The 27,936-nt window shown below is 35.2% G+C and overlaps 1 protein-coding gene and 1 long non-coding RNA gene across 3 annotated transcripts in view; both read right to left on the reverse strand.

Annotated features, from left to right (window-relative positions):
• The window catches only part of LOC122628976 (serine-rich adhesin for platelets-like), a 131,964-nt gene that overhangs the window by 85,418 nt on the left and 18,610 nt on the right, over window positions 1–27,936 (reverse strand). Inside the window, exon 2 of one of the 2 annotated variants that reach the window (XM_043811921.1) lies at window positions 1,955–2,030. The exons of the other annotated variant lie outside the window; for it this stretch is intronic. Coding sequence (XP_043667856.1) covers window positions 1,955–2,030 — 76 coding nt within the window. The remainder of the gene's footprint in view (window positions 1–1,954; window positions 2,031–27,936) is intronic. 2 annotated transcript variants of the gene reach the window in all.
• LOC122628977 lies at window positions 22,056–25,228 on the reverse strand. The gene is made up of 2 exons (XR_006327162.1): window positions 24,726–25,228; window positions 22,056–22,567 (listed from the first exon to the last, which is right to left on the reverse strand). It is a non-coding gene; the product is annotated as an uncharacterized LOC122628977 (long non-coding RNA).

The following is a 27,936-nucleotide window of genomic DNA, read 5'->3' on the forward strand; positions in this document are numbered from 1 at the left end:
TTCTTTTTCTTTTTTTTTTTTTTTTTTAATTGCTATTTCAAACTGGTAGCCAACTGGTCATCATGATCAACAATTTTGTTTTTTTTTTCCTTATTATTATTCTACTCAACGTGTATCAAATTTCATTGGTGGTAATCCTCTTCGTTGTATCTTTCTTTTGTAAAGATCGAGTAGAGAAAATATGTGCATGTACATATACATGTACACACACATACATACATATATATACATATATCTATATGAATGAAAAATCATTAGATAGGTTGCAACCATCGTACTTAAGTACTTGAATTTCTTGTCGTCGATAAAACTATCGACTAATTTAACAACGCAGGAGAAATAATAAGAAAATAAGTGTAATTCTACGTGCGTTAAGTTAAATGGAACGTGTAAACGCTTGAAAACGATCGTGTAGGAAGGAATCAAGTAGGGTCCGTGGATCGGGAAAGAGCAAATCCTCGTTCGACCTCGTTCGTAAGAGCCGTCGGTATGTATTCCAAGCGTGTACGCATGCTCGACGCGTTCGCGAAAACGACGTAATTATTTCCACCTGTAGGAGAGAGCTCGTTTACGCGATTACGTTACTTTCAATGTCACCGAACCGACGATAACCGTAACTCGATCGACTTCTTTTCACCATCATTACCTTCCTCTCTTCACCTATCCTCTACTCTTTTCAACCTTCGTACGATAAACGAGTGTTACGATAAGCCGTTAAAGACTTAAAAACAACAAACGAAATGAAAGAAAAAACAAATTTATTATTATAAATTTGTTTTTATAATTATATATAATGTTATATTATAATATGTATTATATATAAAAAAAAAACGAAAGCATACTCTAGGAAAAATGATCTAAGTTCAAATAAATAAATAATTAATTAATTAAATAAATGAATGAATGAATGAATGAATAAATAAAATAATCTGACGTAAAAAGATTTATTTATAAATCATGATCCGACGATAATTTGCGAAAAAGAAAGATAAAGATAAAAGAAAATCGTTGTATGGAATTAAGTAAATATTTATCTTTATCTTTTCACTTAATTTCCCGTCACTTTTGATCGTCTCACGCATGATAGATACGATGGTGTTACGTTAACAATTATGGAATGTAGAAAGCAATCGTGCGAATGGCCCGTGAGACTATCCCTGTAATATATATTATTAGATTCTGATAGTCGGTAATAATAAACTTTCATTCGTCAGATCATTAATAACGAACTAGTCATTACTGCGTGACTAATACATAAAATCAGATCACTCGACGTAGTATATCTTTGATTCTTTTCTATTCTTTTCTTTTCCTTTTTTTTTTATATGTATATATATATATATATTTGTATTTATCATCCATTTTTATATTTCATATTTTACATTCTATATTTTATTTTATTTTATTTTTATATTGTATATTTTATTTGTCATTCATTTCACGAGCAAACGTAATCTCCGTGCTACGAAAAAAGATACACAAATATTTTAATATTCGAAAATAATATATTTTAGTTCGAATATATATCACGCGAGATAAAATTTACGATAGTACGTGAGTATATATTTTCATGAAAAATAAATAACCTCGGATATATACTATAATACCTATAACAAATGGAAATTATGAGAGAGAATCAACCCGATAGGCTTAACGATCCGATGGATCATTATAATTCGATGGATATATATGTCTACGTTCTAGTTTATCGATAGGAAAAAAAAAAGCCGTAATCATCCATGGACCGTGTGGGAGAATCATTGAAACGAGATCACGAACGACGACGATGTCGGGAAATATAATACGAGGAAAAAAGATCAAAGGCGAGGGCTTGGCCCCCAAGGTTCTACAAGCGTATATTACTGATGTATGCGATGTACGTATGTATCTTAGACGATCGATCGGGACGCTTTAATCAACGCTCGTGCAATTTGCATTATAGCTTTCGTCATACCTGACGGCCGCAAAATTGTCATGCAGAGTGCAGGAAAAGTCGATCGTAAAATTATGACGTCGATGATGACTCTTACCTGTAACAAACAAAAAAGAAAATTATGATCTTTGTTCTTTTTATTGTTTTTACGTATTTTTTTATTTCAATTACGTAGACAAACATATATATATATATATATATATATATATATTTTTTTTTTTTCGTTAATAAGTAGAGATTTTTATTGAACGTTTGACGAAGGATATATAGCGTTCGGTCGTTGGATGAAAAGTAAAAAAAAAAAAAAAAAAAAAAAAAAAATAAGGAAATAAAAAAGAAAAATAATTATCGACTAGAATTTCGATTGTTAATTCGACGAACGAACGATATGTGCAACGTTGTTGATTTGTCGAATAAAAAAGAGTAAGTAAAAATAAAAAATAAATAATAAAAAATTTCGATGAACGAACGATATATGGAACGCCATTAATTTGTCGAATAAAAAAAGAAAAGAGGAATCGGTAAAAATAAAAAACGAAATAAAAAAGAAAAAAGAGGAAAGAAAAGAATTATCGCCTAGAATTTCGATTTGTAATTCGATGAAGGAACGATATGTGGAACGCTATTAATTTGTCGAATAAAACGAAGAATCGGTAAAAATAAAAAATAAATAAAAAAGAAAAAAAAATTATCGACTAAAATTTGGATTCTTAATTCGATGAACGAACGATATGAGAAACGACGTTGCTTCGTCGACGTGTACACGCCTATGTATATCCTCGGTACGAGACTTCTTCGATTTCGAAGCTCTCTCTTCATGAAGCAAACCCTTCACCGGGAAATCGTAAAACGCCTCCGCTGTAGTACTAAGCGTCAAGTTTATTTCGCTTTACGAGCCGCGATCTCTGCCTTCGTTCGATCGTTCTCAACAGCAACAACATCCCTCCATTCTGAATCCGAAGTATGCGCTAAGAGAATACGACGACGGTTCTTCTTCCTACCTTTCTGTTTAAATTCGATACACTTGCTTCCGTGTTACAAACGATCACTCTATTCTCTCATGCTGCCGAACGATCTCGCTTACGTTATACGATTTTCCTCGTTTATCTCATCTCGAATGCATACGTAAATAACTAAGTACTTAACTATCGATCGAACGCTTCGAAATCGATTAGAAGAAGATATTAAATGTGATCTTAGATAAAAGGAATTTATACGTATAAACATATGTATAAATATGTTCCATATGATACTTTTACGTTTCGATAATAATAGTTAGTTACCGATAAGACCTTGTACTTTCATCGAATTTAATAAATAATTTCATACGAACTGTTATTACGAAGTATCGATTACGTAAGCATTTTATTGTTATTACAGAGATTGTTTGGTGGTAAGGAAAATACGATTGACCGAAAGATATATTATAAAAGCGATATAATATTATCTTGGATAAGCATGACGGTGTAATGAATGATCTTGGAAAAGAGGGCGAGTGCAAGGTTATATTACTAGTATGCATATATGTAAATCAGTGTGTCGTTAATATGTTTAGATAATATAATACTCTAGTCGTGTTCGAAGGATTCGTTGAACGTGAGAAACTCGATGGTATCATCGAATTAGAAAGCTAATTGTACTAACGTGTTATTACGATGACACAGGATGAATGCTATGTTAGAAATTATATATATATATATATGTATATACAATATAATATATATATTATGGTGTCATATATAATATATATACATAGATTATATGTTATACATGGATTATATTAAGATATATATATATATATATATATATAGACATTATATATGTCCTAAAAATTGTTTCCGCTATCTGCATACAGCTGCTTTATCTGATAGTGTTTAAAAACGAAAAAAACTATTATATATATATATAATATATAATACATATATATATAAACTCGTACGATCAGAACAGTCATATTAAAAAAAAAAAAAAAATATTGAATACCTAGATATTAAAAAAAAAAAACAGGAAAAAAAATAGAAAGAAAAACAAAAAGTATTAACGCACGATAAGTAACAACATATAAGAAAACATTCTCGTATCTTGCGTTAAAAGCGTTAAATTCAACGTCGAACAGCATAGGCGTCGTAACGTATTGCTCGATAAGCAGCGGGTGGTAGGAGAAACACGAAGAGAAACGTGGCTATCGCGATGGAACGTCAGAAAAACGATCGATGTCCCGCGAGGATGGCAGGGAATCGCACGAAAATATCGCCTCGTCCGTGATATTCCGACTCGTAAAGTTATCGTAAAGCGTCGTAAGCGGGATTCGGTGGTCTTTGATGTACCGCCGTGGCCGCCGAAGGACGTCGTAGTTCGCGATCTAGGAGATTCTGTTAGAAAGAGATAGAACGAGAAAAAGAAAGAGAAAGAGAGAGAGAGAGAGAGAATCGAGAAAGCCATAAATCGTAAAGGAAAGATAAAATGTCGTAGGGAGAGGCAAACACGTAGGAAGAGAATCAAAGAGAGAAAGAGAAAGAGAAAGAGAGAGAGAGAGAGAGAGAGAGAGAGAGATGCATATATACACACACATACATACAAATATATATATATATATATATACAGATGAATACGCGACGTGCCAGATGGTTGCTACTTTGACGGTCAAAGTGATTTGTGAAACGAAGAGTTACCATCTCTGTACACACAATAACGCACATTTCAAAGTCCGAAAAAGGTTTACCGTTTAAAGTGATCGATCTACTATGTAGTTATGTATGTACGTAGGAAAGAGCTGCAAAGATCTAGATTAGATAAATCGTTGAAAGGAGCGGTCTCGCGAAATATCTCTCGACGGAAGAATTTCTTTCCTTTTCTATCTTTCTTGTTTTCTTTTCTTCTTTTTTTTTTTTTTTGTAAATTACGACTCTAGGTGTATCCAATTTATACGAGTAAATAAACACTACGGTAGGAATCGTTAAAAGAAAAAGAAAAAAAAAAACAAAAAGAGGAAAAGAAAGACAAAATAATTCGACTCTCCTTCTTTCATTATTAAAAGACGATTAATACTCGAGAAGAGAAAATCTAGATTACGTATGCGTTGGAATAACGCGATCAAGCGTTAGACATATCTTACTTACTTGCTTACACTCGTGTTGTATATCTGCATAGAAGAAGCTGATGTTACAAGATATTACGACGCGGAGACCAGCCGAGATAGAAGTCTTTACGACTGAGACTGTGCCAGAGGGCGACTGAGGTAAAAGGGTAGTGGATGAGGAGATAGAGAGAGATAGAGAGAGAGAAAGAGAGGGTAGATGGGAGAAGAGGAGGGAAGAGGACGCGACGTTTACGACGATCCTCTTCATCTTTATGCTCTTCGCTCGTTCCCCTTACCACGCCCTTGATGCGAAGAAAATGAATATCCCTTGAGACGAAATCTTGAATTTATAACCTCTGCGTGTGTACACGAATAAATGATAACAAATGGCTTCTTAGAAATAAATCCTCTCAAGGGAATGTTGTTCCGCGAGGATTCCAAATTGCAATTTAAAATTGGATCTATTATCAAGTTATACTTCCTACTCGATTATCCTAATAAACTACTAGCGTGGACTCTCTATTCTCAAAGTTATAAATCTTCTTAACTGGATAACGAATTTCTCAATTTTCCTCGCATCTTGTCCCGTTCGGTTAGACGAATAGACGAATACTGAAGATTTCTTTCGAAAGACACGAGTGTATACATGAGGTAAATAATAAGTAATCGATACAAGGTTATTCAAGGAACGTGTACGATAGATGTTTTTGTTTATTATTGAAAACAAGATGTTCGTTCTTAGCGACACAATTATCTCTAGAACTTGACCTCGTCTGAGGGTTGTGTGTAAACACACAGAGAAAATACTTACATAGGTATCTTCATTTGCGTGTGTAGGCGGTAGTGATGCTCGTTCGGACCTTTCCGAGCGACCTCGGCAACAGTTCTCCTTCCTTCTCCCTTCTTCGTTTCTACTTTATCTCTTTCTCTCTTTCTTTCTCTTTCTCTTTCTCTCTCTCTCTCTCGGTACTTGTATGTGTCGTTTGCCGCGTGCCGCATGTCGCATGCAGTCGGAATAAGTAGGTAGTAGCGGCAAGCCGAAGCTTCGAATCCTATGTGGGTAACCCGGTCCCAGAAACTCGTTTCGTCCTTCCGAAGAACCCGCTGGAGTCGGTGCCGTTCAAAGAACACCCGTTCGAACGCACCGGGAATTTCCTGCCTTTAACAGACTCCCACCAATCGCCATTTCCGCATACTTTCATCCTTCAAACTATATGACTTTGTTTTTCTTTTCTTTTTCGTTTCGTTTCTTTTCCTTCCTTTTTTCTTCTTCTTCTTCTTTTTTTTTCCTTTTTTTTTTTCTTTTTTTCTTTTCCGTCTATACCTCACTCGAGAATCTACGGAAACGACACATCCTCGCGTCCGCGTGTATCACAGTACGACGGTGTATAATCGATTGGCAAACTGTACTCGCCATAACCGGTCGTTTGTGTTTCTAACGTCCCGTTACATTGCGACCCAGATGTAAGATCAATTTACAATATCCGTCGTCAATATTTTCTAACGGTACGTCCTAGACATTGACCATCTATCGTTTCTTCTAATAACGTTATTAAATGTCATCTGGTATTAGATCGATCTTTTTTTAATTCTTGAAAATTCTATCGTTGGATGAAATTTCGTAGTAATGTGTGTGCGTTAAATTATCTTTCATATCGATAAAAATTGATTAGGAAAAAGACTGATCGAATGTTTAAAAGAATTATTCAATTATTTAATATCAGATGAAAATTATGGAAATTAATTTGTTCCCCTTCTTTCTTCTTCTTCTTCTTCTTCTTCTTCTTTTGATACGTTGTTATTTTATTATTATTCCTTCTTTGTTACTTTAAATTATTAATTAATTAAAAATAATTTTGTAATTTCATTATCTTTTTCTCAGCAGTCGTTGCACTTTCTCTTTCATATTTTTTCTTTTGTTATTTCATTATTTTAACTTTATACATTTCATTCTCTCTCTTTTTTTTTTTTTTTTGAGAGAGAGCTTTTTCTTTTTCCTCCGATAATTTTACTTAAATTATAAAATTAAATACGCTGACGTAAAATTCGATGAAGATATAAATACGATTTAACGATTTTCGAAGCGTATTCGTTTCAAGCAAAGATTACGAGATGCTCTCGAGAAGAGTCATCGACCGATAAAGATACTAGTTCAACTTTCTCCACTTAATTAAATATCGAAAAAGGATAAGAGAGGAGGATGTCAGGTAATTAAGAGAACTCGATATAGAACCGAAAGTTGTGGATAAGCGAGTTACGTTGACTTCTGAATAAGTCGAAGGTGAATGCATCATCGACGTTTTTCTTAAAGGTCGTTAACTCCTCGTTTGCAAGCGTATGATTAATAATACTTACTTCGTGCAGCGAAATATCTACTACACTTTCAAATAACTTTGTGAATAATCTTGAACCTCCTTCCCACGACATTCCCAAGTTACTTTCGAAAATCCCAAAAGTCGTATATATATTTTTTTGTTTCATTACATTCACTATAAATTATTAATCCATTTATTCTATACGATTCCCGAGAAAATCCGAACTAAACTAAAGAGAGAAAGTTTAATGGCAGCTTATTAATCCTTTGCGCTCTCTACATTCTTTTTCTTTTATAGTTTTATTATTATCGTTATTTTTCCTTTTTTTTTTTTTTATTTGTTCACGAAGAACACTCTCTTGCATTTTAGTATTCTAAAAAAATTTTAGTATACAAGAAAAAAATATTATATATATATATATATATATAGACATCGTTCGATAAAATTTATTCCATAATAAAAACATTCCGTAATAAAAAAAAAATCGTTATAGTATCTCACTTTAAAAAAGATCGAATCACGAAAGACATAAGTGTACTTTAAAAGAAAAGTTTACATTGAGTCAGACACGACGTAACTGTTCACACGTCGTTTTTCGATTATCGATTTTTGCAATTTCTTACGTAAATAGCATCGTGCATTGTTCTCGTTACGAAACTCGTTATCATTTACATTACATATATACTCTCTTTCTCTCTCTTTCTCTCTCTCTCTCTCTCTTTCTTTTTATACATACGTGCATGTTAGAAAAGAAGCAAATCTATGACCGTAATACAAAACGTCAATTTGAAAAAATTACCGAACAAAGCAGTTTCCTAGGTTTACAAGAAAGGCTCTTATCGAAAAAGCGATAAAAGTATCGACTAAAAGTCGCAAGGGTCTCGTTAACGTGTCCCATGAAAATCATTCCACGCGACGTTATACGCCATAATAGTGGTCGTAACGCTTGCTACGTTCTCGCTGACAATCGCAAAATCGTAAAGTCGACCAGCGTCGGTCCTTTACGTCTTTATCAGTAGTCTTTTATCTCTTTCTATTTCGTTACTTTCTATGCGACGCGAGCAATCCGACGTCAAAACGTGGGAAGGTAAAGAGATAAGGGATAATCATTTTTTTTTTCTTTCTCTTTCTTTCTTTCTTTTTTTTTTTTTTTATTTTTATTTTCTGAGCCGATCAACAAGTCCCTCTTCATTTTTTTTTTCGATCGAAGTGAGACAGAATCGACTAGTTCCGTACAATCGAAGGAAGGATGAACGAGAAGGAAGAAACACCGATTGCTGTGGGGACATCGTAAGCAAAAAACAACTTTGCGAGCGGAACGTAACGCTTGAAGAGGGATGAAAGAAGATAAAAGAAAAAAAAAAAGAAGAAGAAAAAGAAAGAGGAGGAGGAGGAGGATAGAATCGAGAGCATGAAGATCGAGAGGATAAAGATCGTTCAGCCGGTTCTTCCAAATAAAAAAAAAAATCGTTCGAAACGATATTGATTTTTCTCTTTTTGTCTAGACTCGATGTCACGACCCTCTCCATGCTTGCAAAAGCCGCTTTTAATTTGATGCGCTATGTCCAAAACGAGAACGATTAAAAGCTTCTTACGAAAATCTCGTTTCTACGATGAGAAGTAAGTAGTCGCTTACTTATGCAGACATTTATCAGTCTTCTTTTTATTTTGTCCTTTTTCGTAAGGAATTGAAAGAAATTAAAAGGTACTTAAGATTTTTTAATGATTAAATAAAACAAACTTATGAAAAGTTTAACGTCGTCGAATATGTAAACATAAAAAGAGAGAGAGAGAAAGAGAAAGAGAAAGAGAGAAAGAGAGAAAGAGAGAGAGAGAGAGAAAGGATGTTTAGCCGTTTGTCACGTTACTAGGAAGATCGGAAGAGAGAAGAGGACACTGACGAAGATGGTGAGAAGAGTTCACGATGCTGTGTGTTATACGTTTAGAAAGGCTCTAACGAAAGAGAGAGAGAGAGAGAGAGGAGATAGAATAAAACGAAAAAGTTAAAGGAAGTTAAATGCGCCGGAGGGAGTCTTCCCTTTCGAGAGAGGGAGAAAGAGAGAGAGAGAGAGAGAGAGAGAGAGAGAGAGAGAGAGAAGAGAAAGGGCGAAAGAAGTCGTGCGGTTCTAGGAAGCGTCGTGCCTGCGCATCTTCATTATCCTCCCCCTCTTCTCGTCCCTCTGTATCTACCTCTAGGCCAGCCTCTCGAGAGTATTCCAAGTGGAATACGTGCTACACGAGTGGAACCGTGCTCGGACTCGATCAATTAGCGTACAGACTTCGTGATTCGAGAGCGTAAAAAAGGAACGACGAGAAGGTATGCGCGAACCGATGCTGCCTTGGCTTATGAATGTAACTCGCGTGTACCATCGAGAGTTCTCTCCTCTTCTTCTTCTTCTTCTTCTTCTTCTTCTCCTTTCTGCTTCTTCTTCTTCTTCTTCTTCTTCTTCTTCTTCTTTCTGCCTCTTCTTCTTCTTCTTCTCCTTTCTGCTTCATCTTCTTCTTCTGCCTTCTTTTCCTTTTTTTCTGTCTCTTCTTCTTCTTCTTCTATTTCTTCTCTCTTCTGCTTCTTCTTCTTTTCCTTCTTCTTCTTCTACTTTCTTCTCTTTCTTCTTCCTTCTGCTTCTTCTTCTTCTTCTTTTGTTTCTTCTCCCTTCTGCTTCTTCTTCTTTTCCTTCTTCTTCTTCTTCTTCTTCTTCTTCTTCTGTCTCTTCTTCTTCTGCCTTCTCTTTCTTCTTCTTCTTCTATCTCTTCTTCTTTTTCCTTCTGCTTCTTCTTCTTCTGCCTTCTTTTCCTTTTTCTTCTTCTTCTATTTCTTTTTCTTCTGTCTCTTCTTCTTCTTCTTTTTCTTTTTTTTTTCTTTTTCTTCTTCTTCTTCTTCTTCTTCTTTTTCTTTTTCTTTTCTTTTTCTTTTTCTTCTTCTTCTTCTTCTTTTTACTTTTGAAACGATGAAAGTTGAGATTATAAGACTAAGAAAGTAATCCAAATTTCAAGAAAAATTTTCTATATCGATAAGATCGTTCTAAAATGAAAAACTATTTTGAATCATATATGTTGCTTCTTCTCGCAATGATAATTAAATTTAAGATCGTGAGATAAGAAATTATTCCAATTTCATGGAAAATTTTCTATATCGATATAGGTGAGGTCATTTAAAAACATAAACCCATTGTTAATCATATCATTCATATTTATAACAAGTATTTTCTTCTTGCAACGATAAAATTCGAGATCCTGAGATAAGATAGTGGCTGTAATTTCGAAGAGAATTTTCTATATCGATAAGATCGTTCGAAAATGTAAATTATTTTTAATTGTATATATTACACAATTCGAACTTTCATACGTATGACACGCGTCTCCTTCTTGCAACGATGAAATTCAAGATCCTGAGATAAGATGACCGTCCCCATTTCGAGGAGAATTTTCTATATCGATGAGATCATTTAAAATTGATAAACTATAATTAATCGTTAATCATGTCAGTAATAGAAAATTATCTACATCGATAAGGTTCTTTCAAAATATAAAAGATTTTTAATAGTATATATTAAATCTTATGCATTCGAATATCGATACGTATAACATACATTTTTTTCTTGCAATAATAAAACTCAAGATCGTGAGATGATAAAGTGATATTAATTTCGAAAAAAATTTTCTATATCTATAAGGTCGTTCTGAAATGTAAACTATTTTTTATCGTATATATCAAATCGTATGTATTCGAATATCGATACGTATGATATACATTCTTTTCTTGCAATAATAAAAATTCGAAAAACCGTGAGATGATAAAGTGATACTAATTTCGAGGAAAATTTTCTATATCTATAAATTCTGAAATGTAAACTATTTTTAATCACGCATATTACACCATATGAATTCGAACGTTCATGCATGATACGCATCTACTTGCAACGATAAACTTGGAAATTCTGAGATAATAGTAGTTGGTACCAATATCAAAGAGACATTTCTATATCGATGTCGATGAAGTAATTTTAAACTGTAAAGTATTTTTAATCGTATATGTTACACCGCATGAATTCGAACATTCATACGTATGACACGCATTTTCTTCTTGCAACAATAAACTCGGAGATCGTGAGATAATAGGATGGTACAAATATCGAGGAGACATTTCTATATCGATGTCGATGAGATCATTTCAAAATGTAAACTATTGTTAATCGTATATAGTAGACTGTATGGATTCGAACGTTCATACATATGACACGCGTCGTAACGTGAATCATACACCGTGTATGTAGCGCGGTGACAAGAGGCAGTCACGAAGAACGTCCTCGTGCCACATTCTTTCAAGTGAAAACATATTTTCAGTGTTCAAGATAATTCGTTATTTCTTTTCTTTTTTTCTTTTTGTTTCTTCTTTATTTTTTATTCCTTTTCTTTATTTTTATAATTCGCTCGTTCGTTCTGTTTCAAGTAGCAAACGAGAATTTGCGATTAAACAAAATTTCCTTGTTCGTTTCGAAAGGTATACGATATTTGTAGATCCAATTGTTGAAAATTAATAAATCTTTGAAAGTATTCGTGTTTCTCATACATACATACATACATATGTATGTGTGTATATATATATATATATCACATATGTAAGTACGTACATATCTACATCAACAAGTAATGTCCGTGAAAGTTTCATCGAGCTATACTCGCGTACGTATGTAAGCGCACGAGACCGTATCGAGACTATCAATGAGCTTGACTAGCTTCGCGATGCATCGCGAGGTCATCTCGCCGAGGTATAATTACACGGCCCGACGATTATAAGCTCGTTATGAACGGACGAACGAAGAAGAAGAAGAAGAAGAAGGAGATAAAAAGAAAAAAAAAAAAGAAAAATACGTGAACGCGTACATCATTTTTATTACGCCCACCATCAGGGTAAATATAATATATACTTATATACACGTAGTACGTATGGGCTCATATAAATAACTATAATAATCATATCCTCGTGCATAGTTTCGATCGTGTCGCAAAAATAAAATCGTAGAAAATCAAAAATGACAGAAGGAGAAAGAAACACGCAGTAAAAGAAAAAGATAAAGAAAGAACGTGAAAAGTCATGGGGACTTGCACGAAGGAAAGTCAAATTTTAATTAACACAAAGGTGTGGATGCTAACGAGCAAACCGATCGCACTTTAACAACACCAAGCATACCTTGTTATTTGACTGTTCGTTCACGGTCACGTTCGTTTCTCTCTCTCTCTCTCTCTCTCTCTCTTTCTCTTTCTCTCTATCTCTCTATCTATCTATCTATCTCTTTTTCTCTTTATGTTTTACGCGCACACGGCACGTACCTATAGCTTTGCCTTTTTCGCCGATAATTTTATGGCCTACGATTCTCTGCACCGTAGACAAATAACAGAGTTCGTATAGGTTGTTCGAAGATCGTGGATCAACGGGGATTTCGTTGTAAATCGAGAGAGAGAGAGAGAGAAAGAGCAAAAGAGAGGGAGAAAGAAAGGGAGAGGAAGAGAGAGAGAGAAAGAGAGAGAGAGAGAGAATCGACTCTGTTTTCCCACCTTCTCTTTCTCTTTCTTTTTCTTCTTCTACTTCATCTTCTCTTCTTAACGCAGGCATAAAGGTTCGCCACCTTCCTGCCATTGTATCCTGCCTTCGCAATACTTTATACGTGCAACGTGTATTGCATAAACGAACGGAGTTAGACTTTTTTATTTCCCTACTAATACTCGTATTTATTATAATATATCTATGTTTAATTAATATCACGAAAATATTAGTCTCACGACTCGTGATATATGTATACTACGTTACGATGTATTTATATTTAATTAATATCGTGTTAATACTATTTAATATTTATACCGATTTGGTTTTTCTTTTTTTTTTTTTTTATTATATATATATATATAATATATCTAATTCAGGTTTAATTGATATACGTTTAATGGAAATATTAATTTTACGATTGGTAATGAAAACGAATGAACGAATTATTAATCGATGCATCGAGTGAATATTTTTATCGAATGTTTTCAAGGTATGTATTTAACGTGAGGCCATAGTATACGATTATCGTATATCATAAGTGTCACGAGAAAAGTTGCGACACACGAGGATTGTGCCGTCGCACAACCACGGATAAAATATCAACTTTTAAATCAATCAATTTGACACCGCCGATGCGCGTGCCACTTTGCTTTAGCAACATCACGATGCGATGTGAGTAATTTTAAAATCGAGCAGGAATGTGTGGGCGATTGTATAAAACGAGTGGATAATTATATAGGTATCTATTATATATAGATATATAAAATTAATTTCTGTTATGTGTGTTTGAATGCTCATATATGTATATATATAAATTTAATTGATAATTGTATCTGTAATTCTTATATTTAATTTTATTTAATTTTAATTAAATTTTATAATAATCTTATAAGTTTTATATATATATACATAAATACATATATATATATATATATATATATATGTATGTATGTATGTATATGGTGTATATAACGTTAATTGTATATACGTATATCTATAAAGTTAATTAGGAAATTAAAATTTTTTTCTGAAAAATTTCTTAGTTAAATTAAATTTCTTAAAGAAATAAAAAATCATTTATATATATTAATAGAAATAAAAATCGTATATATCACTTTAATCAAAGAAATTAACTTTGTATATATGTATATAAATTATTATAAAATTACTATATAAAATTTAATTGAAATTAAATACAATGAAACGTAAACGTTCTTATATGTAAGTATATATACATATAATATTTGCGAACACTTTTCAGCAAATATTTATAAAACGTGATTCTACGAAATACCAACATTTTTTTATATATCTATTCTTGAATCGTCCATAAGTTCGGCCTTTGCTAAACGATCGAAAGAAGAGAAGCACAGCCGATCGTAATTTTCAAGCGCGTAATCGTCGATGACAGCGAAATCGTGCGTTGCAAATCGGAGCCTTCAAAGATACTCGACTTTTCGTCGTTTAGCTCGACGCGACTCGTTGACCTTCTAAGAAAAAAAAGAAAAGCTCGAAAGAAAAGAAATATTCAATGGGAAGATATGACGAACGGAATGATGTAAAATTACATTTCCGCTTTTCCTCGCGACGCATACCTCGCCATACACTTTCTCTTAACTCGAAGCGTTTCCTTATTCGTGGTCTCAGGATTTTAGCCGCAAACAATACAATTGAAAAATCTTGAAAGACGATCCTCAACAAGAGATATACGATTTTACAAACGATTAAAATACAAATTTAAATGAAAAAAAAAATAAATAAATAAATAAATAAACTAAAAAAGAAAGATAGAAAATGAAGAAGTAAAAGGCAAAGTAAATGATAATTGAAATTTCTCTTCGAAAATGCTAATGAACTTTAAATTTAAGAGAAGTTAACGAACCGGAACCTTCCTAAGTATCGATAATCTTCGTTAAAAGAAGAAAAGGAGAAAAAAAGAAAAGAACAAGGAATAATATCGACAATAATTTCGCAAAATACGAATATAAGTTTTTCAATATTTAAATAAAAATATCGAAGTCTGAAATGGAAAATAAGTTTCGTGAAACAGAATTCGATATAAAAAATATATACAATTAGCATGATCGTAAGGAGAAGTAGGATGAGACGGAAGGTGTACCGTACGATATACGAATCTAACGCAACCGGTCATAAAACGATCTCTCAAAGAAGCCAAAGGGAGCAACCGGTATAAGACGATCGTTGCTCAAAAGCGCGATGAGATATCGTCGACGTATCGGGGCGCAACGATCGCGATAAATAATAATCGTTGTAGAGTGCACGATACGCGTTGGCTTTTATCGATCCACATTTTCAATCTAACTCTCGTTCCATTCAGCACCGACGTAATCGTGTTTTATGAACTCGCTTGGTCGCCGAATAAGGCGACGAGTCTGTCTGTGAGAAAAAGAAAAAGAAATGAAAAAAGAAAGACGTAAAGAGAGAACAAAGAAAAAAGTGAGGATTTGTTGTAAAGTAAAAAGAAGTAGAAGGAAAATATTGTTTAATTAAAAAAAAAAAAAAAACAAATTAAATGAAAAGAGAAAGAAAGAAAGGAGCAAAAAAAGGAAGAGGAAGAAATAATACGAAAAATAAAGAAGAAGGCTAAGAAGAAACGATACGAAAAATAAAAAAAAAAAAGAAAAGAAGAAGAAAAAGAAATGATACGAGAAATAAAAAAGAAAAATCTGAAAATACGAGAAGATTGGTTTTAAAGATCGCTAAGGATCGGATCAAAGTAGGTACATATATCGAGTTTAATTCGAATCGTATTTGTACTATGGAAAAGGATTACCTTCTATTCTCTCTCTTTCTCTCTCTCTCTCTCTCTCTCTCTCTCTCTCTCTCTCTCTCTCTTTTACTATATTTCTTTTTATATCTTTTTAGAGTCAAGAAGGTTCCTCCGGTCGTTTAAATTAATCGCTCGTCCATACGAATTTCTCCGATCGGGAGATATTAAAATTTACATACGTTAACGAGCGCTCGAAGAACGTATTCTTTGTAGTTCGAGTGGTATGTCCTTGAGAAGGGTGGTGGTAATGGTGGTAGTAGTAAAAAGCGAGGGTGGATCGGCAACTCGACTATCAGGGGTTACCCAGCTTTACTCTGCTTATCTTTAAGACGACAAAGCGCACTTACGAGACCACCTATGCTTTACAGTCTAGAGACTCCTCGTTAATCCCTCCTTGCCGGAGGACGATCTGATCGAAGCTTACGTTTCATGGAGAGAGAAAAGGAGAAAGAGATAGATAAATAGATAGATAGATAGATAGATAGTTAGATAGATAGATAGATAGATAGAAAGAGAGAGAGAGAGAGAGAGAGAGAGAGAGAGGATGATAGAGAAAGGGAAAGAGAATGTGTTTGTTTTTCTTAGTATATCTACTACTGCACGTCATTGCACGCGAGTCGAGGCTAGGAATAGATTTCTTAAGATCGTAACCGGGTCTCAAGATCAAAGCTGCATCGAAAATCTTATGAAAACAATAACGCCTACTACATGTAACTTGAACTCGATCTTGATAACTCGTTTCTCGTATGTATAGACACACACACACACACACACGCGCGCGCGCGCGCGCACGCACGCACGCACGCACGCATACGCACAATAATCGAGAAAAATGTAGGTATGATAACTTCTTAAGTATCTAAGTATAAGTTTAGATTATGTGAAGTATAAAAAATTGCATCAATTGGTGCAATCGAAAATATTGTTGTTGTATAGGTTTCTATGTAAAAAAAAAAATAAATAAATAAATAAATAAATAAAAAAGAAAGAAAGAAAGAAAAGAATACAGTCGTATTTTTCTGATACATCAATGCACGAAAGTGCATAACATTATATACGTATTATGCATCGTTCGATAACATTCAAGTTCGACCTATAACATTTTTTTCTACTTTCAATCGTTCACGAGATACAGTCTCCTTCGATTAACGTCGGACACTCTGTATATCTTATTGAAGATTTAAGATTGAACTAATATTAAAGTTATTACAAAAAGATTACGATTAAACTAACGTTAAGATTATTATAAAAAGATTATGATCAAACTAATATCGGGATTATTATAAACACATTATGATTAAACTTAATATTAAGATTATTAAGAAAATATTATGATTAAACTAATATTAAAATTATTATAAAATTTTAGATGAAAATCTAAATGTTAAGAATCGATAACATGCGGTCGTAAAATATGCAAGGTAAAAAAGAAGATGAGGAGGTCAGTCAAGGAAGAAAGGAGAGAGTAGGGGAGAAGTAAAGAGGGTGGTAAGGGGGTAGCATTCGGTGCAACGTCCGTTTTGCGCGTGCACACGTCGCACCGGATATTTGTAGCGCATCGATGGGCACGACGAGGTGGAATCGAAGAGAAGAATCTTTCTTGAGAGTTCACTCGCATGGACACGGTCCCATAGGTGGTTTTCTCGGACTCGTTGATCTCACGTTTCATATTTATATTCTCATCTGCATATTACGAGAAAAAACAAGGGAATGAGAAGGGATTGCTAAAGCAGCAAAGAGCAACCTAGGCCAATCTACTGACAGCTGGAATGCTTTAGGATTGAATTGGATTGGATTGGATTGGATTAAATTGCTCGACAGTTGTTTTGGTATACCTGTCATGTTCAACTCGATCTTTTCAATAGAGATAGAGATCCTGTAGGATCCTGATCCTCAGGAATCTTCCCTTCAAGATCGGTCGGTCGGTCGGTCCAACTGGTAGGGATCATTTTTCTACGAATAAATCACACAAGCCCGTGTCTTCCTTACTGACAGCTATTTTATCCTCGATACCTGTGTTCCTGTCTAATCTCAACACGGTTCTGATAGAATTTGATAGGGTAAAAGAAAGAAAAAATATTACGTTGTTCTCGTTGTACATTGTTCGATTTTGATATTCGAAGGACGTGGTATTAATTTCTTTTACATTATACCAATTGTCACGATATTGTCGTGAAATGCGTTTATTTGAAATCGAGATGTAGTAATGTTATTCGATTACGTCGAATCATTCGAATATTTCATTTCTCTAGTAGGAAACGTTTGGGTATGAATAAATCGAAAGAATATTACAGCGAACGACGATCTCAAAAAACCACAATTATTTTTCCATCGAACTCGTTCGGCCAGGATGAAACGTTAGATCCCTTGGTTACACCTCTCTCTCTCTCTCTCTCTCTCTCTCTCTCTCTCTTTTTATTTTTTCTTTCTCTCTCTCTCTCTCTCTCTCTCTCTCTCTCTCTTTTACTCTTTCTTTTACTCTCTCATCTGACCACGAGTGTAACGTTACTGCGAGAAGAGGTACAGTGTACGAACCACGGTCAAAGTATTTCTTACCGATCTCGTTCCCTGAGATTTTTCGCTTCTCCTCTTCTATTCATTTTATAAAATACGATCGTTTAGAAACTCTCGACATTAATCTAGAACGATCGGAAAAATAAGATGAAAAAGAAAGAGATATAAAAAAAAACAAAAAAGCAGAATAAATTCCACGCCTTGTCTGGATTTAAATTTCAATTTTATTTCAAATGTTAAGAGAAGATTCATTCTTTAACCATGTAAGTACTTTCTACCTGTCCACCATGACAAAAAATATATCGAGCGAAAGGAGAAAGGACAACGAAGAGAAAGAGAGAGAAAGAGAGAAGAGGGAGAAAGACTTCGACCTTAAATTCCACATCGTACGATATAATTCGAAAGAAAGTTAAACGATACGAATCAATGGATTTCTATTTAATTATTTTCGAAATGATCTTTATTACCCGACAGCAAGCAATATCCTTAAAGAAAGGAAAATAAAAGAAAAATAATATTATTATAGGGGGAGTGGCTCTTATTTAGCGTCTCGGCCCTATCCTATCTTTTTCGTTTAATTTAATTTAATTTAATTTTTTATTTTTTATTTATTTATTTATTTATTTTTTTTTTTTTTTTTTTTTTAGTAATTTCAACGAGGGAAAGGAACAATTCTAAAGAAGAGAAAGGACAGTCGAAAGAGGAGTCGTTCCCATCACTCGTCAAATTTCCTTTCTCCTACAACGAAAAATAATTAATCATTGGAACTTTTCTTCCTTCTTTTCAACTTTCGTTTCCTGGATGTGTGTCCATTTGTAAGTAACGTTTTCACTTTACGACGTTAAATAATCTCATTTCTTTTAAGAACTAACATTAATTGATCATATATCCTTCTATGATATAAAAATACCAAAGTATTTTATTATATATCGATACTTTATAGTTTTCTATTATTTCGATCAGAAGCATGTAAGAGATTAAAACACGAATGGAGAACGGATTGAGAATGAAATCGATTTGACGTAACGAGAAAGACAGACAGATAGATAGAAAAGACGAACGAAAGAATTCTTGTATATTCCGATCGTACTAAGTAGATCGAATCGCGAAAGTAAAAGAGACGATGGCTGTTAAACAGTTATTCGTAGAAATGACACCGATCCATCAAGTCGATCAAGCGATCGAACTCGTTTTAAACTCGTCGGAGTTTAAACTGGAGTACAAAAAAAAAAAAAAGATGTTTAATGAACTTGAACGAAGTTGATTCTCGAGTCGAAGTTGTTAAAGACAGAAGGAAAAGACGAACGAAAGAGAGATAAAACGAAAAGGAGTTTAAAGAGAGGAGAGGAGAGGAGAGGAAGAATGAGGGAAGAAATGAGAGGGAGGAGAAGAGGGGAATAAAGGTTGGTGAATAGAAAGAGAAGACGAGAGGAAACGTTGCTTGCTATGGTATACCATACAAGTGTCCCACGGTGGAACTAATGGTGGTGCCATTAATATAACTTTGCTTGCGCTTAGAAGCAACCGGTGGTTTGTGTACGTACGCGTACTTTGTGCAACGGAGTGATGCATAGCGCGCTGCGATCCACGGTCTTCTTAAACGTCACAATGCACGCTGCAGGATGGGGACATTAATCCTTTGCCGGCTTTAACGTTTCGTCTTCTACGTTTCTTGCTCTCTCTCTCTTTCTCTCTCTCTCGTACACCTTCTATCCTCTCGTACCTATTTACCTCTGGGGTAGCCGAGAATATCGCAGCTCGAGAAGACTTGCCTATGGTGTACGAATAAGAAGAGAATCGAGTGAGGCTGCCTTCTCCGTAAGAGGATAAACGAGGAGGAACGTCGTTGCTTAAAGTCCGACTGAGAAAGAGAGAGAGAGAGAGAGAGAGAGAGAGAGAGAGAGAGAGAGAGAGACCCGTCGGTAGACTCTATTCAAGGAATTATAATTACTCATAAAGAGATCCTTATTACCTTGACATTAACCGAGTAAGATCGTTTTGCTAGAATCATCTTCCTTATCCGTAATTCGCGTGTTCCTTTTCACCAATGATTTTAAAAAAGGTTTGGAAGCATCTTATAGAAACAAAAAAGAAAAGAAAAAACAAGAGAAAAGGACGAGGATTGAACAAGAGAGAAGTAAATCACTAACGTCGAATTCGAAGCGAAAGAGACTACGCTTTACGAAACGATAGGGGAGTTCTCGCGGGAGCCATCGAAGAGACGTTATCTGATCATGGTGGCGAGCAAAGCCCTGCATATGGGCCTATAAACGTACAAAGCGCCTACACTTTACTCCAGACCGAATTTAATCCTCGATGAGACACCAGTCAGGAGAGGTGACATCCGACACCAAATTGAGAAGGGAGCTCTCAGATACACCAACGAGATAAACTTTGTCGAGCTTTCGGCACGACATCGTCGTCGCGAATCGACCGTAAAGAGAGATGCTGAGAGAAAGACGAAAAGACGGTCTTCCGTTTCGGTGGCACTCGATGTAAAAAAAAAAAAAAAAGAGAAAGAAAAAAAAAGAAAGAAAAAGCTAAAAAAAAGAAAAGGAAAGAAAGAATATACCGAATAAAAATCTTCATCGATTTAGTCGACGAGCATATGTTCTCTCACCTTTTTTTACAATCTCACAGAAGATTATTGCTATTCAAGAAGCGATGCTTATCGGTATTAAATAGTGTTTCGTACTGTCTTTGAGACGCGAATAGACGGATATAAGCTCCGTAGTCCTTCCGGTCGAAGGACTCGGTATGAATACGTAAGGAACAGCTTGGGAGTCCTTCGAAGACCTTGGCGTCTTCGCAATCAAATCGTTTGGAACGATAAAGACAAAAAAAAAAGAACGAAGTAGTAAATTAATTAATTTTAAAAGAAAAAAGAAAAAAGATCCGAATAAACGATTGATATGAAAATAATGTTAAAGGATAAGAAAGAAAAGAAACAGGGAGAGAGAGAGAAATAGAGAGAGAGAGAGAGAGAGAGTTAAAGAGAGATAAAGACAGAGAGAAATTCTCTAAACATGCGAGGCGTCGTCTTAAACGGTAATACGTCTTGCTAATGATAGCTTTAATATTTTGACGGGATCGTTTCGCACGTAGAGAGGATCATCGTTCGTCGAAGCGCATCTCCATAATAATTCGCTCTTCGAAAGACGAAGGCCCTCGGCAATTACTCCTCATGCAGCCTTCCACGTAACGCGATGCATCCCAATTTGGCAATTTCCATCGTAGCTCGGATCGTAAGACAGGTAAGAGAGAACTTATCACGCTAAGGATAATTACGTCTCGGGCCTCGAAGCCACTTGCCTTCGTCCGTATATACACGGACGCATATTTAGATAAAATATTCTTACGCGGACCTATATCTTCGTCGAAACGATCGAATCTCGTATCAACCTTGGTAAAAGCAATTTAACGTACCTTGATTCGCGTTGATCGCACGAGCGAAGGCCGATTAAAAAAAAAGGAGAAAAAAAGAAAAAAAAAAAAGAAAAAAAATGAAAAGGAAAAAAAAAGTCCACGATTGTGCCACGTTTTACGTGGCAATCTCTGATAATTCCGTTAATTGACTATCCGACGTAAATAAGATTCTTTTTCTTTCTTTCTTTCTTTCATTCCTTTTTCTTTTTCTTTTTTTTTTCTTTTCTTTTCTTTGAGATATTAATGCCTGCGCAAAATTTAAATGTTAATCATTTTCGTCGTGCAACCTTTTGCAATTTCGATATTTCATTTTAAATCAAATCCTTCAAGTATTTTAAGATAAGGCGACGATAAAAGTAAAAAAGAATTGATTCGAATATACAATATATACAAAGAGAGAGAGAGAGAGAGAAAGAGAGAATAGGTATTATATACTTGTACATAATGCATGGTAAATGTCTACGTGTTTGTTCGAAAGAGACAGTGGTATCTGATATAGCGGTACACAATGCTCGAGATCAGTTAATTGGAACGCTCTCGACAACGGGGTTGCTCCCTCGGTGAGCAAGAGGAACAATGCCTAATAGCATCCATCTCAACCATCATCGATCATTAATCAGTGCTCTCAAAGAAATTCCAAAGGTATCGTCCTAACAGCTGCGCACTTGGTATCGTCCTAAGAAGAAGAAGAAAGGAAGTGTACGACGTCCCATCGAGAGGAACTCATAACGACGAATGATTTTGCTATAAAACTTGTTGTTGCTCCCTGCCGTGCCATTACAAGAGGATTTCGCGAACGGAAATCGGCTACGATTCATTACACTTTCATTAACCACGATCGCGATTCTTAACGAATGATCGCAATACTTGTTTCATTTAAACTTATCCTTGTTTTTTTAATTCCTCGTGGTATCCCGATTTCTATATCATATTTTATATAGACGGATATAGATATCGACTGTAACTAAAAAGAGAGAAATAGAGAGAGATAAAGACAGAGAGAAAGAAAGAGAGTATATTAAATATAATACGTAAGTGATCTAAGGAAGCTATTTGAACGAGACTTTCTAGAAATTTTCTAAAACGTAGATAAAAAGAAAAATAGAAGATTCTAGTCTAGGATTAAAATATTATACATACATACATACATACATACATACATACATACATACATATATATATATATATATATATATATAGTGCATAGATAGGTATATCGTATGATTGTCTGTTGTGTAGGCATACTTAGCCGTAACTGCAACGAATACAAATTGCACCGACCGTCCGACGATCGTAATGCCTCACGAACGGCACAGAAAATACATATTCATCTTGGGTCGGCTTAACGCTGGCACACGCCGCTACGACTCGATATATTATAATGAACCTACGCAAACAACCGAGCCTTATATACCGTATACCACGCGTATACGTTTAATGTATGTTACGTGTGTATGTGTAGCGTTATCTAAGCGGAATAGCTGCGAGCACGAAGAGATGGCTTTGATTGCTCTTCACTCCCCACCACTGTCGACCTCAAGAGCCCTCTCCCTCGAAAGGTAGACACGCAAGCGTATTCATTGTACAGCAAGGTCATTGATCCCAAACTATGCATTAATGGGACCATTGTTTTCTATCTTTTTAATCCCATAGGGTCGCGTCCTCTTCGGGACATTTTCTTGAGAATCGATGATCAAGTTCGAGCAATTGTTTCCGGTGAGTCATCCCTTTCCTCGTCCTTTGAATCATGCGATTTATCGAACCACGTTTTTAAATTATCGAACATTACCTTTTATCGATCTTCTCGTTTATTTATCGAGAATCAGTCGATATAATTCTTCCTCTTTTTTCTTTCCATTTTTTATGTATTTTTAATTTTCCTTTCATGTGTTTACTCTTCATTTATTTTTTATTTATTTTTTATTTCGACCTCCTTTCGTTTTCTACATCTTTTTGTTATTACTTTTCTATCATTATCGATTTTTTATTATCGTTTTCTATGTCTTTAATTATCGAATTTAGAATCTTGTTAAACGCGTTAAATATTATCGAATTCGATTCAATTCGAGGTCTTTGGATGAAGTAGAAAACGATTGTATACACGTATCCTTTTTATAAACGACGAGCCAAGGTGAAAAGTTTTTCGAACGATTACCATGCAAACAACATGAGATCACGTTTAATCGATTGTGGTGTGGTACGATACAAAACGCGTCACGTTTACAAAGGAAATCATTGGATTATCCTAGTAGAAGATTCTATCTGCATTGTAAATACTTGGATAGATCTTGGATCCACGTGATCCTCCTTAAACGTCCTTCGTTTTGTTTATATCGCTACGTTTATTTACGAACAATGGAAGCTTTAAAATGTCTTTATACTTTAAACAAAAATATAGCTTTCATTACGTGTTTGCGTGTATATATGAGTGTGTGTATGTGCGCACGCGATGATTACAATAATTATAGTTAATGGTAGAGAGTGAAGAAGATGTGACATTGTTAAAAAAAAAAAAAAAAAAAAAGAAAAAAAGAAAAGAGAAAAAAACGGAAATGGGTGCTACTTCCGTATCCTGTCTACACCCACGAGGGATAATTTCAATTCTTCGTTGAAATTAATTGAATTATCTGAAAATGAAACGTTTGATTTGAACGAGCTCGTGAATATTTAAGAAAAATTAGAATATTAAATAATTTTTCTACTCGATAGATAAAAATCAATGATAATTTTTCTATTGCATATACAATACATATCTATGTAAATATATTCACGACATTAGTAAGTACATGACGAATGCAATATTCCTGACATGGTTATTCATACGTATGTATGTATGTACGTACGTACGTTACGTTAAAAATATACATTCGGGACGCAACCACACGACGGATCATAAATACATAACGATCTTTAATAATGGATTATTGTTAAAATATCGATTAACGTAAATCGTACAAAGATCTACGTACATATGTATACATATATTACATATAAATGTACGCAATCGATATGCGTGGGAATCAAGATAAAATTAATCACAGATATTATCAAGATCGAGATTACGAAGAATGGATAGGTTGAAATGAAAATTTAAAAGAAATTCACCAATATTTGATATATACCTTTGTTCGATGAAACGAACTTCGTTGGGATCGATTTCTCGTAGAGTTATAAATCTAAAGACGAAGTCTGTTGAGACAAGCATGGCCCCTTCCAGCGGCAGTTCTTTATATCTCGAGTCAGAAGCATTCGCACAAAAGCGTTCCTGGATAGTTCGAGGGTGAAAGGAGGCAAGAGTGTCTTTCTCGAAGTAACGAGCTCCCATGTAGCACGTCGCTTATTTTCTAGGAGCGGTCATCCGTTTCTGTGGCCGTTGGAATTATATTGCGCGTTGGCTGAGGAAGAAGATGGTTGGTTGAAGTAGAGAATACGGGAGTAGAAGTCAAGATGACTCTTCTAACAAGTAAGACGACACGACAAGAGGTATCATCGATCATGCGTCGGTCACACAGTTAGAGCAAGAATCTCTATGTAATATACTGTGTTATATTTGTTCGAAAACGATAAGACAGAAAATGATATTCCCTTGAAACGATGATTAACATAATAGATACGAATGAATTTTATTTTTAGATATGATGAATTTTAAAATCATATCTAGATTATAATCTATCTGATATATATATATATATATCATCAAACATTATTATATATATATATATATATTATTAAACGATGTAAATCGTCATAGTCAGTCAATCGTCTTGAATCAAGTTGAACAAATAATTCCCAAAATTTCTTATCTGTCCAAAAAGAAGAAGATGTAAATAGGATAGGTAGATTCTCTCGAGATGATATTACCATATTCACGAGACTTCCATCTCGTGGAAGTCAATGTCAGGGACTCTGCGATGGGCAACGTGCGACCAAGCCCCTGGGCAACGCGAGAGACGATCCAAAGAGAGAACCTTGAAGGATGTCAGTGTCAGGGTCCAGTCGGGCCCCGGGCGACAACGAAACCAGTTCGCAGTCACGTGCCTTCCCAGCACCGCGGTCGTCGTTTTGAAACAATATTAATGGCCGTCGGCTGTGTATTAACCGCGGCCTTACCGTGTCCGAGTGAACGACCGATTGGTAAGAGTATATACATCTAAATACTTTTCGAAGGGTCTTCGAAAGGTCCTCGAAAAGTCTTTGAAAGGTTTCTCGTTAAATCAAAAACATATCGAAATCAACGAAATTATTATCGAAACGATACATCGACGCTTGTCGCTTTCGTCGATCCAATTTATTATATTTTTTAAATATTTTCGATCCCTTACTTTCTACCCCTTCTATCGTTTCCACCCTCTAAGAGTTTCTTGTTAAATCGATATCATATCGAAATCAACGAAATTATTATCGAAACGATACATCGACGCTTGTCGCTTTCGTCGAATCAATTTATTATATCTTTTAAATATTTTTGATCCTTTACCCCTTAACCCTCTATCTTTCTACCCTCTAACCGGTGAAAAGCAATTCGATTCGGTCTTCGTACTCGATGGGAGTTCCAAGAAAAACGATTAATTATCTCGAAGATTAAATCGAGAGCACTCGTCACGCCTCCGTGGAAACATGGTGCGCTAATAGAGCGAAGACTCAGGGTGATTTCACCGACATCTCGAATCTCCCTACCGTACCAACCAATCGCAAGAACGTCCGACGTGCGTGCCTGAGCCGTGACGTTTTACGAGCGGTACGGCACGAAACCGCACTGAGATAAATCTACCCCCTTACCTCCCTCCCTCGATCTCTCTCTCTTCCTCTCTCTCTCTCTTTTACTTGAGCTATTAAAGCCCTCGAATACAGAGTGACGGCGCTTAATGAAAGTACGCTTGAAGAAAGTGAGAGCGTACTTTGGGAGCATGAATTTGTCTTTCGTACTCGACAACCGTGACGAAATGAAAGATTAAAAAGATTATTGTATTTTTTCTTTCTTTTTTTTAATCTATTATCCTAATTGATAATTAGATTTCTCTATTTTTCAATACAAACTACTTATTAAAAAATGAATTTATATATATATATATATATATGGATAAAAAAAACAAACAATATATATATATATATATATATATATATATATATATAGACGAATGATAATATATGTGTGAATATATATGTTATGTATAATAATATAATATATATATATAGATAAATAGAATTTACATATATTTCGTTTAATCAGAAAATTTTCAATATATTTAAGAATGCATCTTATCTATACAGGATACATAAGATTAGGAACGTACAAATCCGGAAATGTAAAATCCATGAAGCGTTGAAGATCTTACCGATCGCGCTTTCGATAGTTCGATAACGATCTTGCCTGTCCAAGAAGACTCACGGTTGCTCGCCGTTCTCGTGCGAATTCCCTTCGTTGGATGTGCCAGAGAAAAAGAGAATATATATTCGTCGGCACGATGCATCCTACTTTCGCTCGCTCGAGCTATCGTTCCCCTCTACGCGTTCTGCGCACGAACTCACGAAGAACTCACGCGCGCGCACAAATGTACGTACGCACGCACGCATGCACGAACGAACGAACGAACGAACGAACGAACCAACCAACCAACCAACCAACCAACCAACCAACCAACCAACCAACCAACCAACCAACGAACGAACGCACGCGGCTTCTTCTCTTCATGAGATAGCCAGGAGTCGAGGGAATCGCTAAGAAATTCCATCGCGAAGAGCGTGCGCGCGCGCGCACGCATGCACGCACCCATCTTTCTTCTATCCGTAAAGTACGCCTCGAATTCATTCGCGGAGAAGAGACTTTCTCGCGAATATAGTATCTGTGTGTACGTGTGTTACTATACGCGTTTATGTATCGTATAGTTACATAGAGAGACAGTGAGAAAAAATGTTAAGAAGCTGGCACCAACGAAAAAGAAGTCTTCGATCGCCGTTCAAGATCTTTCGGGCATCCGTCTACCTGTCTTTGAGTCACGGAGAGAAAAGATCGAAGGTCCATGATGGTTTCTCTCTTACGGCGAGGGCCTCTCGCGTGTAACGCTACTCCATCACTGCCATGGCCTGCCGATAGCGAAACTAAACGCAGTGTTTATGTACCTGTTTGTCGGCTAACGCCAAGCCGGAGAGAGTAACAAATTTTTTCGCTTCGAGACATTCATTCCCCTCTCCAAGACACTATCCTCTGCTTCCTTTTATTCCTTATCTTAACTTTAATTGTTTCTCTCATGACGATAAAGAGTTTAAAATGAATCCTTGGAGAAGTAGGAAGAAAAAGAAAAAAACAAAAAAAAAAGAGAGACGAGCAAGAAG

Source organism: Vespula pensylvanica, chromosome 4, assembly GCF_014466175.1.
Source record: "Vespula pensylvanica isolate Volc-1 chromosome 4, ASM1446617v1, whole genome shotgun sequence".
NCBI classification, from domain to species: Eukaryota; Metazoa; Arthropoda; class Insecta; order Hymenoptera; family Vespidae; genus Vespula; species Vespula pensylvanica.